This window comes from Bos taurus, chromosome 3, assembly GCF_002263795.3.
Source record: "Bos taurus isolate L1 Dominette 01449 registration number 42190680 breed Hereford chromosome 3, ARS-UCD2.0, whole genome shotgun sequence".
NCBI classification, from domain to species: domain Eukaryota; kingdom Metazoa; phylum Chordata; class Mammalia; order Artiodactyla; family Bovidae; genus Bos; species Bos taurus.
In genome coordinates this window covers 58,125,566-58,140,414 of record NC_037330.1, presented here as the reverse complement: position 1 = coordinate 58,140,414, position 14,849 = coordinate 58,125,566, and the positions used below count along the sequence as shown (strand labels likewise).

At 36.3% G+C, this 14,849-nt stretch overlaps 1 protein-coding gene across 3 annotated transcripts in view; it reads right to left on the bottom strand.

Moving 5' to 3' along the window:
• The window catches only part of COL24A1 (collagen type XXIV alpha 1 chain), a 392,387-nt gene that overhangs the window by 187,490 nt on the left and 190,048 nt on the right, over nucleotides 1-14,849 (bottom strand). For all 3 annotated transcript variants that reach the window (XM_024990097.2, XM_024990098.2, XM_024990099.2), the window contains exons 22-23: nucleotides 2,686-2,739; nucleotides 1,438-1,482 (exon numbers count right to left, since the gene is read on the bottom strand). In XM_024990097.2, coding sequence (XP_024845865.1) covers nucleotides 1,438-1,482; nucleotides 2,686-2,739 — 99 coding nt within the window. The remainder of the gene's footprint in view (nucleotides 1-1,437; nucleotides 1,483-2,685; nucleotides 2,740-14,849) is intronic.

Below are 14,849 nucleotides of genomic sequence, written 5' to 3'. Positions count from 1 at the left end.
AGTTAAGGGGTAGAAGGTTCTGATCTAAACATACAATTTTGGAAATCATTAGCATTTGATGGCATTTAAATCCATAAGAATGGACCAGTTCATCCAGGCAGTAAGTGTAGAAAGAAAAGAGAAGTCTACAAGTCAATCCGTAGGGCACCCTAAAATTTAGAAGAGATGCGTGGTCATGAGGGAGATAAGGAGTATGGAATATCACTAGAATCAATGAACTGAAATTTCTATTGGGACTGTTGGATTGGGTTACAAGAGAGAATGCAACAAAAGAAAGGAGGTGATGGTTGGGGAATGAAAAGTTTAAAATTAAAAATTAAGAGGTTTCTGTAACTGGTAATGATAAGGTCAAGGCTTTGTCCATAGCAGTAAGTAGCTGAAGAGAGTAGAGGATAAGATCCTTGGAGGAGAGAAAGTCAATATCCTGGAGTAATCTATAGGAAGTGGTTTCTAATATCAAATAACTGATGTCTGATTACACAAGATTTGATTAAGGAGATCATTATATCTCAACCAATGATGAACATCATACATTATGATGTTCTCAAGAAAAAAATGAGAGGTATTTCCTGTGAGACTAATAATGACTCTTAAAATATATGTGTTGTACACACTTTATTTTATGATACTGTACACTTTCATCATGTATCCCCAAATTCTTAAAAAATTCATTTTTAGAACATGAAAACAAGTAATTCATATATTACCACACAATATTATCTGAAAAAATAGTTGGCCAGAAAATATCTTATTTGCCTTCCATAAATTTACTAACAAACTCAGAAAACAGAAATTTCCAAAGTATTACTAAATAGTTAATGTATTTAGGTTCGTATGACATTTTGAGAAACTTGATAAATAACTTGTACAAATTACTAAGACCATAAGACTGGATGAATTGAAGGAATAAGTAAATATATAGTAGGTGTAATATCATTTAAAATATCCCTGGAAATTTTTAGTTGTAGGGCTTCCCTGGTAGCTCAGTTGGCAAAGAATACTGCAATGTAGGAGACTGGGGCTCAATCCCTGGGTTAGGAAGATCCCTGGAGAAGAAAACAGCAACCCACTCCAATATTCTTGCCAGGGGAATCCCATGGACAGAGGAGCCTGATGGGCTCTAGTCCATGGTGTCACAAACATGTAGTTGCTGCTACTGCTAAGTCACTTCAGTCGTGTCCGACTCTGTGCAACCCCATAGACAAATATGTAGTAAGCATAATATAATTTAAAATATCCTTGGAAAATTTTAGTTACAATACTATTTTATTTGAGGGGGTTGTATGGCTATAGACCGTGGAGACCACTTCAATAAACCACTATAGTTTGTTTTAATCTTTGCCCTTTGCTATAAACTTAAACTTTGGTGTTATTTAAAAACACAAAACCATTGTTTTAAGAGAAGCATTCTTCGAAAACTATTTATGTGGTACCTACTCTTGGCCCCAGTTCTCCAAAGGATCCAGTTGGTCCTTCTTCTCCCTTAAACAAAGATCAGAACATTTCATACCTCATGAGATGAGTATTTAAAAATATAAACCCTTATTCCATTTATTCTGAAGTCTAAAGCTCTTTCTGAAATGTAATAAAAATAATACTGTGATTTTCTTATATTTTAGAACTATGTCACCCCATAACATTTAATTTTTTTGTCTGACAACCCCATATCACATTAAGAAGGATATGTACTTTTGGATTATTTTTAAACTGGTAGATGATATAAGATAAACATAGAAAATTGAGAGTAGATAAGAGTGAAAGTGATTAGGGCATTAGAAAAATCAGCATTAGGAATCACTGAGATTGTGAAATAAGGACAGAGTTGACTTTCTTGGACTCTATATCTCTGACATAAATAGATAGATTTCAGTACAAATTGTTTTTATTAAAAAATTATTGGTACAGAATGTTTGCTCTTGGCACATTCTGATTCTTAATTATTCAACAAACGTTTTTGAGTCACAGTTCTTTCTTAAGCCTTAGAGATAAAGATATATCAGATCCTACACAAATGGAGCTCAATGTTTAGAGTTTCCTTTTATCTAATTTGCAGATCAAACATTTTTGAGATCAAATCAGCTATAATGTCATAAAATATAAAATTTTGTGCATTCTTCTAAGGATTAAATATTGTATGGGTAGACAAAACAGAGAAACATACAAAAATAATTTTTATACTTTATATTCTAAGAAAATTAAAATAATAAATGTATTGATTCTATTTAACATATTTGCTAAACATACTGATTTTTTTACCTTTAAATAAACAGTTCATATTTACCACATCTGAACACTTACAGACCTCTTAAATCATATATCTTATTTATTTAAAAACATTTTAGTCAGTCCATAATTCAATTAAAAATAATTTATGGGTTAGAAATATAAAATAGACACAAATGGTAAATGTAAATTCTAGTACATATGAGGGAGATTATGGGCTCAGATTCTTCAGCCATTTTGTAGAGACCACTTCATAAATCACTTAGTGAATTCAGAACATTAAAATGATTCCAAATTCCATCCCATAACTGCCAATACAAAATGGTAACTTGAAATCCTCAATGGTAAAAAACTGTCCACCTAATGCAGTTTTCTTTGAGCCAAAACTAAAGTCCCATAAAAAATAAAAAAGAAAAATCTGAATTTAAAGAATTTCTGACTGGATATTTATTTTCTCCATACCTGAGTTCCTTTGAGACCAGGAGGTCCAGAAGGCCCTCTGTTTCCAATGAATCCCTGTAAAAGCAATACAAGGACACAAAGTAACATTTTTAGCTCTGTTAATACTTTTTCATTAGGCATTAGTCTCAGATGTGCAATAATATTTGATACCATTCATTTCTCATTGGGAAAGTATCAAAACGATTTAGAGGCTAGATAAGCAAAAAAACTGCATGTCATCCAGAAACTTGGAAAACATATGATAAACTTATTTTTAAACAATATGTTAATATTCATATAATCTGCTCAGTATGTCACTCTTCAACTGGACCATTTTTCATAAAATGTGCTAGAATTAAAGCAATAGGCCCAATTGTTAATCTGATACTAGTACAGTAAATACTGATGGATAATAGAGTGTCCACAAAGTCTGAAAACAGATGGAGAAGATATATAGTGTTTTAACATCTGTTTAGAGACTAGCAAAGTCTGGAGCACATTATTCATATGAAATGTTCTTCAACTTACTTCCTTTCTTGATACAAGCTAGTAAAAAAGAGAGGACAATTTGCAGAAGAATTAACTATCTGAATACAGTCATGAATTTTAAGATTAAAATACATCTTTTGTTCATCTAAATGCATGCTGTTAAAAGTCAAATGCTCTTTGAATAACAATTCATCCAGTAACTGAAACATAAATCTTCCTATTTCAGCAAATATTATATATCATTTATTTAACATGGCAACATTTTTCTTGTTTTGTTCTGTTCCTCTAACTAGGCAATGAGCCAGATCTTTAAGTAACTCTTTTTTAAAAGCTACATTTTGTATTATTGCTTTTAGTAAGCTTATAACCATTAAAGGTTTAATTTAATTTTTAGCTGTAACAAATAACTATGCCAAATAGTAGATCTACCTACATGACTGATTTTTGGTTTGGAATGGAGCAGAGTGATGAGATGAGAATCTCATCATGATTGACTGCATGAGAATCTTCCTTCATGATATATCTTGGTTTATAATTGCTATGTTATAAACACAATCAAAAAATGAAAAACTGTTCAAGCTTAAAAGTCTGTAATACATTATCACAGACTCATTTTGTACATAAGCACTATCTAAGAAACTGCATGAGTTTAGGCAATAACCTAGCTGTTTTGCTCAGCTTTCTTATTTTTAATAGGAAGAGATGGATTATTGAAATGAATGTATACTGCTCTATATATTCATATTTTTTTTTCAGGCAAAATTTTGCTTAATGAAGCAGTCTTTCCTCACGTAGTTTGAGGGGAGGTATCTGTACCCTTGACTAAATTTAAGGATGGATATGTGACAAGGACCTAAATCAGCATAATCCACATGCCTAGAAACAGTGGTTGGTTCAGTAATGAGCCAGAAACCCAAGTTAGTCCAACTAAAGAAATGTTTGGCTTACAGTGGAACAACTGGGAAGACGAAATAGCATTAAGGATGATGTAAACCTAAACAGAAGGAAACCAAGAAGGGGAGAGAATCTGAGAACGAAACCAATGAATAAATGAAGTGACTGGGTTCTACGGATATCTTTGGGGGTCTGGGTATAGTTGTGTTTGAATTCCTATACTTCTCATATACAATCATATTTTAGTTGAGTTTTCATTATTTACAATCAAAGAATCCTGACCGATACTGTGATTTCTAACTCTTAATATCTAAAATGGTCTTCTAGAACTCTAAGGTTTTAATGTGCAGACTAAAGGTCAGAATGTTGTGATATTTAAATTCCACCACAGGATAGCTAATGTTTAGTTATTTATTCATATGTTCATTTTTTCAACAGACATTTTATTAATTTTCTATTATGTGTAAGGTCCAAAAAAAAGCACGAGAGTAGTCCTGAATTATACAAATATGAATAATATAGAGTCTTTATTCTCAATGAATTAATAATTTACTATGGGAGAAGGCAATTTAAAATAAAAACTAGAAGAGTTGTAATGGAATAGAAGTATTAGCAAAGTGGAAAAGGGGACTTAGATGAAGGAGCAAAAACTTTTCTGGGAGGATCATAAATTTTTTAGGATGTGCAAATAACTTTGTATTGAATTACGATAGCTTAATAAAAACATGTATCTAAAAATAAGTTCACACCAAAAACTTACCAACAATGTGGGGTCTCAAAAGGCACTGATGACGATACATTTTACATTGGAGGATATATTCAAAAAACAGCTCCAAACCCAGAAGAGGGGCTAAGTGATCCAAGAGAACTCGATTTTGCTATTCTCTCACTGTAGCTATTTAGCCTGTGAAAGTGGCACCCCCTGATTAAAACCTCCCAAAAAACCCTTTCAGGGAGGCAAATAAGGTTCCTTTTTCCTTCCCCTTCCAAGATTAATTTATAATCTTAAAGGAATAAAAGTTGAATTAAAGGGGAACAACTAGTTACAGGCTGTTTATAAGAAACACCTCTAAAACATAAAAATAAGGAAAATTAAATTTAAAAAATAGGAGGATATATGCAAAGCAATTTACCAGCCATAAAATAGCTGAAGTAGGTGGCTCAGATGGTAAAGAATCTGTCTGCAATGCAAGAGACAGGGGTTCATCCCTGGGTTGGGAAGATCCCCTGGAAAAGGAAATGGTAACCCATAGTAGTATTCTTGCTGAAGAATTCCTTGGACAGAGGTGCCTGGTGGGCTATAGTCCATGGGGTCACAAAGGGTCAGACATAGCTGAATGACTAACACTTTGAACTCTAGAGCTAACAGATTTTAGAGTAAAACAGATTATAAGCATTAAGAGGGTCATTCAATAATGATCAAAGGCTATGTTCATTAGGAAGAGAAAAACCAGAAGATATTTATGCATTGAGGAACACAACTTCTAAATATATATGTTAAAACTGAGAAAGACGTTAGGGAAATTTTAACAGGTCTCTTCCAGAAATTAGTAGGTCAAGCTGATAAAAATCAGTAGAAACAGAAAAGACTTAAATTGAAAAATTAATAAACACGATCTAATGTTGTTGTTCAGTCACTCAGTCATGTTGGACTCTTTGTGACCCCATGGGTGGCAGCAGGCCAGGCTTCCCTGTCCTTCACGATCTAATGGCCATACATAGAAAACGGGAACCCCAAATTCGAGTTTACACAGTGTTTACAAACATACATGAAAGATTTATGAAACCTAAAAGATATCTGCCAGAAAACATATCAATAGTTCTATCAATTAAAAAAGTATAGTATATCTATTTAGTGAGTTACTATATAGTGAAAATGAACATGCTATAAATAATATTAATCAACTTAGAATAAGCTGAAAAGATAAGACTGAAAGAAGAAAGTAACTGAAGTATGTATGTAGTATGATTTCATTTATATTAATTTCTAAAACAAGCAAAATAAATATTATGAGTCTAAACATAGATGGTGACAGGGAGGGAACAAAGCCTCACCCATCAGTAGACAATTGGATTAAAGATTTACAGAGCATGCCCTGCCCACCAGAGGAAGACCCAGTTTTCCTCACAGCCAGTCTCTCCAATCAGAAAGCTTGCATAAGCCTCTTATTCTCATTCACCAGAGGGCAGACAGAAGAAGAAGCAAAAACTATAATCCCACAGTCTCCAGAACAGAAAGCTAACCAATAACCATGTGATAATCACATGGATCACAGCCTTGAATAACTCAATGAAGGTACGAGGCATGCCGTGCAGAGCCACCCAAGACAGATGGGTCATGGTGAAGAGTTCTGACAAAACGTGGTCTACTGGAGGGAAGAATGGCAAACTACTTCAGCATTTTTGCCTGGAGAAACCCACAAACAGAATGAAAAGGAAAAGAGATATAACACTGGAATTTGAGACCCCGCCCTCCCCAGGTGGATAGGTGTCCAATATGCTACTAGGGAAGACAGGAGAAATAGTTCCAGAAAGAATGAAGAGGCTGAGCCAAAGTGTAAATAACACTAAGATGTGGATGTGTCTGGTAGTGAAAGTAAAGTCCCATTCTGTAAAGAACAGTATCGCATAGGAACCTGGAGTGTTAGATCTATGAATCAAGGTAAATTGGATAAGGTCAAACAGGAGATGGCAAGAGTGAACAACACCTTAAGAATCTGTCAACTAAAATGGACAGGAATGGGCAAATTTAATTCAGATGACCATTATATCTACTATGGTGGGCAAGAATCCTTTAGAAGAAATGGAATAGCCCTCATGGTCAACAAAAGAAAGTTCATAATGCAGGACTTGGGTGCAACCTCAAAAAGAACAGAATGATCTCGTTTCACTTCCAAGGCAAATCATGTGACATCATAGTATTCCAAGACTATGCCCTAACCACTAATGCTGAAGAAGCTGAACGGTTCTATGAAGACCTACCAGATCTTCTAGAACTAACACCAAAAAAAGATGTCCTTTTCATTATAGGGGACTGGAATGCAAAGGTAGGAAGTCAAGAGATACCAGGAGTGACAAGCAAGTTTGGCCTTGGAGTGCACAATGAAGCAGGGCAAAGGCTAACAGAGTTTTGCCAAGAGAACACGCTGGTCATAGCAAACTCTCTCTTCCAATAATAAAAGGCAACTCCACATATGGACATCACCAGATGGTCAATACCAAAATCAGATCGACTATATTCTTGGCATCCGAAGATGGAGAAGCTCTATTCATTCACCAAAAGCAAGACCTGGAGCTGACTGTGACTGTGGCTCAGATCATCAGCTCCTCATTGCAAAATTAAAGCTTAAATTGAAGAAAGAAGGGAAAACCACTAGGCAATTCAGGTATTGCTGTTGTTGTTGCTCAGTCACCAAGTCATGTGCAACTCTCTGCAACCACATGGACAGCAGCACACCAGGCCTCCCCATCCCCTTAACATCTCCCAGAGGTTTTCCAAGTTCCTGTCCACTGAATCAGTCATATCATCCACCCATCTCATCCTCTGTAGCCCTCTTCTCCTTCTGCCTTCAATATTCCCCAGCAACAGGGGCTTTTCCAATAAGTCAGCTCTTTCCATCAGATGGCCAAAGTATTAGAGCTTCAGCTTCAGCATCAGTCCTTCCAATGAGTATTCAGGGTTGATTTCCTTTAGAATTGTCTGGTTTGATCTCCTTGCTGTCCAAGGGACTCTTAAGAGTCTTTTCTAGCACCACAGTACAAAAGCATCAATTCTTTGGTGCTCTGTCTTCTTTATGGTCCAACTCTCATATCCATACATGACTACATGACTACATTCAGGTATGACCTAAATCAAATCCCTTATATAATAGAGGTGACAAATATATTCAAGGGATTAGATCTGGTAGATGGAGTGCCTTGAAGAACTATGGAGAGAGATTTGTAACATTTGGGTACACAGATAGTGGTGACCAAAACCATCCTCAAGAAAAAGGAATGGAAGGATGCAAAGTGGATATCTGAGGAGGCCTTACAGACAGGTGAGAAAAGAAGAGAAGCAAAACGCAAAGGAGAAAGGAAGAATATATCCAACTGAATGCAGAGTTCCAGAGAACAGCAAGAAGAGATAAAAAAAAATCTTAAGTGAACAATGCAAAGAAATAGAGGAAAACATTACAATGGGAAAGACTAGCAATCTCTTCATGCAAACTGCATATTTTCATGCAAAGATAAAGGACAATAAAGGACAGAATCAACAAGGCCCAACAGAAGCAGAAGAGATTAAGAAGAAGTGGCAAGAATACACAGAGAACTACATGAAAAAGGTGTTAATGACCCAGATAATCATGATGGTGTGCCTAGAACCAGACATCCTGGAGTATGCACTCAAGTGGGCCTTAGGAAGCATTACTATGAACAAAGCTAGTGGAGGTGATGGGATTCCCTGAGCTATTTCAAATGCTAAAAGATGATGCTGTGAAAGTGCTGCACTCAATATGCCAACAAATTTGGAAAGGGCAGCAGTATCCATAGGACTGGAAAAGGTCAGTTTTCATTCCAACCCCAAAGAAAGTCAACGCCAAAGAATGTTCAAACTACCACACAATTGCACTCATCTCACATGATAGCAAAGTAATGCTCAAAATTCTCCAAGCCAGGCTTCAATAGTATGTGAACTAAGAACTTTCAGATGTACCAACTGAATTTTAAAAAAGCAGAGGAATCAAGATCAAATTGCCGACATAAGTTGGATCATAGAAAAAGCAAGGGAATTCCAAAAAATTATCTACTTCTGCATCACTGACTACGTGACAAATAAAAAGGATCACAAGAGACTAATACCAGTAACAAATTGGATAACCTAGAAGAAACAGGTAAAATTCCTAGAAATACACAACCTACCAAAACTGAATCATGAAGAAAGAAAACCTGAACATAACTATAACTAGCAAGGAGACTGAATCATTAATCAAAACCTCCCAGGAAATAAAAAACCTAGGATGGTTTCCCTGGAGAAGTCTACCAAACATTTAAAAAAGAATTAATATAAATCCTTCTGAAACTCTTCCAGAAAAGTTGAAGAGGGAATATTTTCAAAGTCATTTTATGAGGCCAGCTTTACCCTGATACCAAACCAAATAAAGATACTACTAGAACATGAAATTAGTGGCCAATATCTTTAATGAAAATAGATGTGAAAGTCCTTGAAAAAACTAGCAATTGTGGAGTAGTCCAAGATGACACCACCTTCCCTGGACATACCAAATCAACTACATATAGAACAATTACCACTGAAAAAGAACTAGCTACACAGCTCCCCCACAACAAAGGATACAAAAAGCCTCACTGAGATAAGTAGGAGAGGTAGACATGTGGTTTCATCAAAAAATTCACCTCCAATAAACAATCTCCTTAAGGGAGGGATCTCATGGGTTTGGAGCTACTCCCTGAGATACAAGGGGTTTATGCCAAACCTCAATAGCTGCACTAAAAAAATAAGGGTCCCCAAAATCTGGCTTTCAAAACTCAATGGGGCTTAATCCAAGGGAACTGGGGGCTATGGAATCTTATATACTCCTTTTGAAGGACTCATGCATGGTCTCACACTTTCTGGGACTCACTGCAAAAGCAGTAGTTAGAGAAGTGCCTGGACCATGTGTGAAGGAGACTGATTTACTAATCTTAAAGTGACTGCTAGTGAGGCAGGTATGAGTTGGGACTTTGGGACTGAGGTGCTGATGAGCACCATTTTTGAAATTTCCCTACACCTTTATAACACAAGTGGGTACACATAGACACAGCCTCCATAAAGCACAGTATTGTAATTTTTTTTTTTTAAAAAGCACATTAAAAGTATCATACACAAAGATCAGATGGGATATAAAGATGATTCAACATTTCTGCATGAAATCAATCAAGGTGATAAACCACATTAACAAAATGAAACATAAAACTCACATGATCTCAATAGATGTAAAAAAGCATTTGACAAAATTAAAATCCACTTATGATTAAAAAAAAAGAAACAATAAGTGAGTATAGAGAGAATGTGCCTCAACATAAAAGTCCATATATGACAAATATACAGCTACCGTCATAAGCAACAGTGAAAAGCTGAAAGATGTTTTTTCTAAGATTAGAAACAGTTAAAGATGCCCACTTCTGCCACTTCTAACCAACATAGAATTGAAAGTCTGAGCCACAGCAATTAGCCAAAAAACAGAAATAAATAAAAGGCATCCAAATTAGAAATGAAAAAGTAAAACTGTCACTATTTGCAGATAATAGGGCTGCTCTGGTGGCTCAGATGGTAAAGAATCTGCCTGCAATGCAGGAAACCTGGGTTTGATCCCTGGGTTGGGAAGATCCCCTGGAGGAGGGCATGGTAACATTCCAGTATTCCTGTCTGGAGAATTTCCATGGACAGAGGAGCCTGTTGGGCTACAGTCCATGGGGTTGCAAAGAGTCAGACACGACTGAGTGACTAAGCACAGCATGATTATCATATACATAAATTCAAAAAGACTCCACCAAAAAAGTTAGAATTAATAGATGAATTCAGTAGAGTTGCAGGATGCAAAATCAATACACAGATATCTGCTGCAATTCTATACATTACAAACCAAAAAACAGTGAAATGAACAAAACAATCCCATTTATAATTGCACCCAAAAAGAATAAAACACATAGGAATAAATTTAATTAGGAAGGTCAAAGACCTATCCACTGAAAATACACTGATGAAAGAAATTTAAAAGGACACAAATAAATGGAAAGAGAGTCCACTACAAAACATTACTGACAGAAATTTAAAAACACACAAACAATGAAAGGACTTTCCATACTCATGGATTGGAAGGCTTAACATTTTTAAAATGTCCATACCATCCAACCAACAGATTCAAAGCAATCCTTAGCAAGATTCCAGTGGAATTTTATGTAGGTAGAAAAAAAATTCTATAATTCATATGGAACTAAAAAGGACTGTGAATATCTACAACAACTTTGAGGAACAGCAACAAAGCTGAAGGTCTCACACTTCTTGATTTTAAAACATATTACCAAGCTAAAATAATCAAAACAGTTTAATATGAGCAAAAAACAGAGATATAGATCAATGGCAAGTATTCTTGTCTGGAGAACCACATGAACAGTATCTTTCACCCAGAAATAATGAAGAGACAGAGCCAAAGTAAAAACAATGCCCAGTTGTGGATGTGACTGGTGATGGAAGTAAAATCTGATGCTGTAAGAACAATAGTACATAGAAACCTGGAATGTTAGGTCCATGAATCACAGTAAACTGGAAGTGGACAAATAGGAGATGGCAAGAGTGAAAATCGATATTTTAGGAAGCAGGGAACTAAAATGGACTGGAATGGGTGAATTTAATTCAGATGACCATTATATCTACTAATTGGGCACAAATCCCTTAGAAGAAATGGAGTAGCCATCATGGTCAACAAAAGAAAGTTCATAATGCAGGACTTGGGTACAATCTCAAAAACAACAGAATGACCTTGGTTCACTTCCAAGGCAAATCATTCAACATCACAGTAATCTAAGACTATGCCCCAACCACCAATGCTGAAGAAGCTGAAGTTGAATGGTTCTATGAAGACCTACAAGACTGTAGAACTAACACCCAAAAAAGATGTCCTTTTCATTATAGGGGACTGGAATGCAAAAGTAAGAAGTCAAGAGATACCTGAAGTAACAAGCAAGTTTGGCTTTGGAGTACAAAATGAAGCAGGGCAACGTATATGCAGAGTACATTATGCAAAATGCCAAGCTGGATGAAGCACAAGCTGGAATCAAGATTGCCGGGAGAAATATCAACCTCAGATATGCAGATGACACCATGCTTATGGAAGAAAGTGAAGAAGAACTAAAGAGCCTCTTGATGAAAGTGAAAGAGGAGAGTTAAAAAGTTGTCTTAAGACAACATTCAAAAAATGAATATCATGGCATCCAGTCCCATCATTTCAAGGCAGGTAAATGGGGAAACAATGGAAACAGTGACAGACTCTTTTTTTTCAGACTTTATTTTTTTGGGGCTCCAAAATCACTGCAGATGGTGACTCCAGTCATGAAATTAAAACACACTTGTTCCTTGGAAGAACATCTATGATAAACCTAGTGAAAGTGAAGTCGCTCAGTCGTGTCCCGACTCTTTGCGACCCCATGGACTGTAGCCCACCAGGCTCCTCAGTCCATGGAAATTTTCCAGGCAAGAGTGCTGGAGTGGGTTGCCATTTCCTTCTCCAGGGGATCTTCCTGACCCAGGGATGGAACCCGGGTCTCCCATATTGCAGGCAGATGCTTTACTGTCTGAGCCACCAGGGAAGCCCATGATAAACCTAGACAGCATTTAAAAAGCAGAGACATTACTTTGCTGACTAAGGTCTGTCTAGTCAAAGTTAAGGTTTTTTCAGTAGTAATGTATGGATGTGAGAGTTGGACCATAAAGAAAGCTGAGCACCGAAGAATTGATATTTCTGAACTGTGGTTTTGGAGAAGACTCTTGAGAGTCCCTTGGACTGCAAGGGGATCAAACCAGTGAATCCTAAAGGAAATTAGTTTTGAATATTCATTGGAAGGACTGATGCTGTAGCTCAAATTCCAATACTTTGGCCACCAGATGTGAAGAACTGACTCATCGGAAAAGACCCTGAATCTGGGAAAGATTAAAGGCAGGAGAAGGGAATGATAAAGGATGAGATGGTTGGATGGCATCACCGACTCGACAGACATGAGTTTGAGCAAGCCCCAGAAATTGGTGATGGACAGGGATGCCTGGTGTGCTGCAGTCCAACTGATGCCCATAAGTGGAACAATGTTAATGTTCATTGATGTATGAATGGATAGATAGAATGTGGATTTTTAAACAATTGTACAAGGGACTATTTTCATGCAGCTTTCAAAAAGAGTGAAATTCTGACATAGGCCGTAATATGGACGAACCCTGAAGACATTATGCTAAGTGAAATGTGCCAGTCCCAGAAAGACAAATATTGCATAATTCTAATTATACGAAGTATCTAAAGTAGATTCTTTATTGTCTGAGCCACCAGGGAAGCCCAGTCAGACTAATAGAAGCAGAAAGAATGATGGTTGTAGGCCTTGTGGGAGGTGGAAATTGGAGTTGCTGTTAAATGGGTACAAAGTTTCAGTGATGCAAGGTGAAAACATTCTAGAAATTTTCGGTGCAAAAAATATGCATACAGTTAATACTGTACTATATACTTAAAAATCCCTGTCCATCACCAACTCCTGGTGCTTGCTCAAACTCATGTCCATTGAGTCAGTGATGCCATCCAACTATCTCATCCTCTGTCATGCCCTTCTCCTCCCGCCTTCAATCTTTCCCAGAATCAGGGTTTTTTCCAATGAGTCAGCTCTTTTCACCAGGTGGCCAAAGTACTGGAGCTTCAGCTTCAGCATCAGTCCTTCCAATAAATATTCAGGACTGATTTCCTTTAGGATGGACTGGTTGGATCTCCTTGCTGTCCAAGGCACTCTCAAGAGTCTTCTCCAACACCACAGTTCAAAAGCATCAGTTCTTTGCTTCTCAGCTTTCTTTTTGGTCCAACTCTCACATCTATACATGATCACTGGAAAAACCATAGCTTTGACTGTATAACCTTTGTCACAATGTAATGTCTCTGCTTTTTAATATGGTGTCTAGATTTGTCACAGATTTTATTTTTAGTTTTCATCTTATTTTCAAGTAATTGCTTAACAAAATCCATTGCTCATTGTACAAACTCAATAAATACTTCTCAGCTGACTAAATGCTGCCTGGAAAATCAAATGGTTAAAACAGGAAGTCTATGTACAAAATCTTGACTTTGGAATGTGCCTATTCAGGGTGGGGTTGCTGTGATCTCAGAGAACTATTTAGGAATGCAAGTTAGCTCACCTATATATAGGTAAGCATATAACATACTTTAATAATTCAGTATAAAAAATTATTTCCATATATTCTGTAACATAACCTCACAAATAGGACTTTTCTAAAAACAGGGATATTATACAACAGACAGGAACAGCTTGTTGTTAGCACTCTTAATTCCATAGCCAAAGCAACAACACAAACCATTATGGCAACAAATAAGTCATTCCTCTGTTTACTGAAGAACAGAGAATATTTACTGGGTACTCACTTTCTGCAGTAAGCAGCAAGGGATGTGGTTTCGCTAATGTTATGGAATGCATGAAAGCAGTTGCCAAATTGGGAAGCTCTCAAGAAGGCTTGCTGAAGTATGTTTTGTAACTATACACACACACACATACACACAAAATCCCACAATGGATGGAACCATAATTAACACAAGTTTCCAATGTTAGTTTGAGGTTTTTATTCAACTGGCAGAAAATGAGGAGAAAATAAAAGGCTTCTTTTAGAGCTGTGCCAAATTGCTCTGGAAGGAACACATTTTGTTTGCAAATAGGATAACCATGTATTTCAAAGAGAGTGCACATAGTTTTCTTGATGACTAATTTACATAGCCTAAACAGAACTTTAATAATTTACACTGTCCTCACTTTCCAAATAAGATATATACATGAAAATAAAAAGTTTTAAGATGTTTCCATGTCATAATGTATACAACCTAAGAAACACATCATGTAGGGTCAATATGTATGGCTCTATTTTTCCAATTTTAGAATTTCTAGAACAATTTCAAGGCAAATAGGAAAGATGGAAAAAGAAGACAAAAACAGACCCTTCCCAACCTAGAAAACATAAAATCATACTCCTCTTCTTTTAAAATTTTCTTGTTCTCTTGATTAAATCA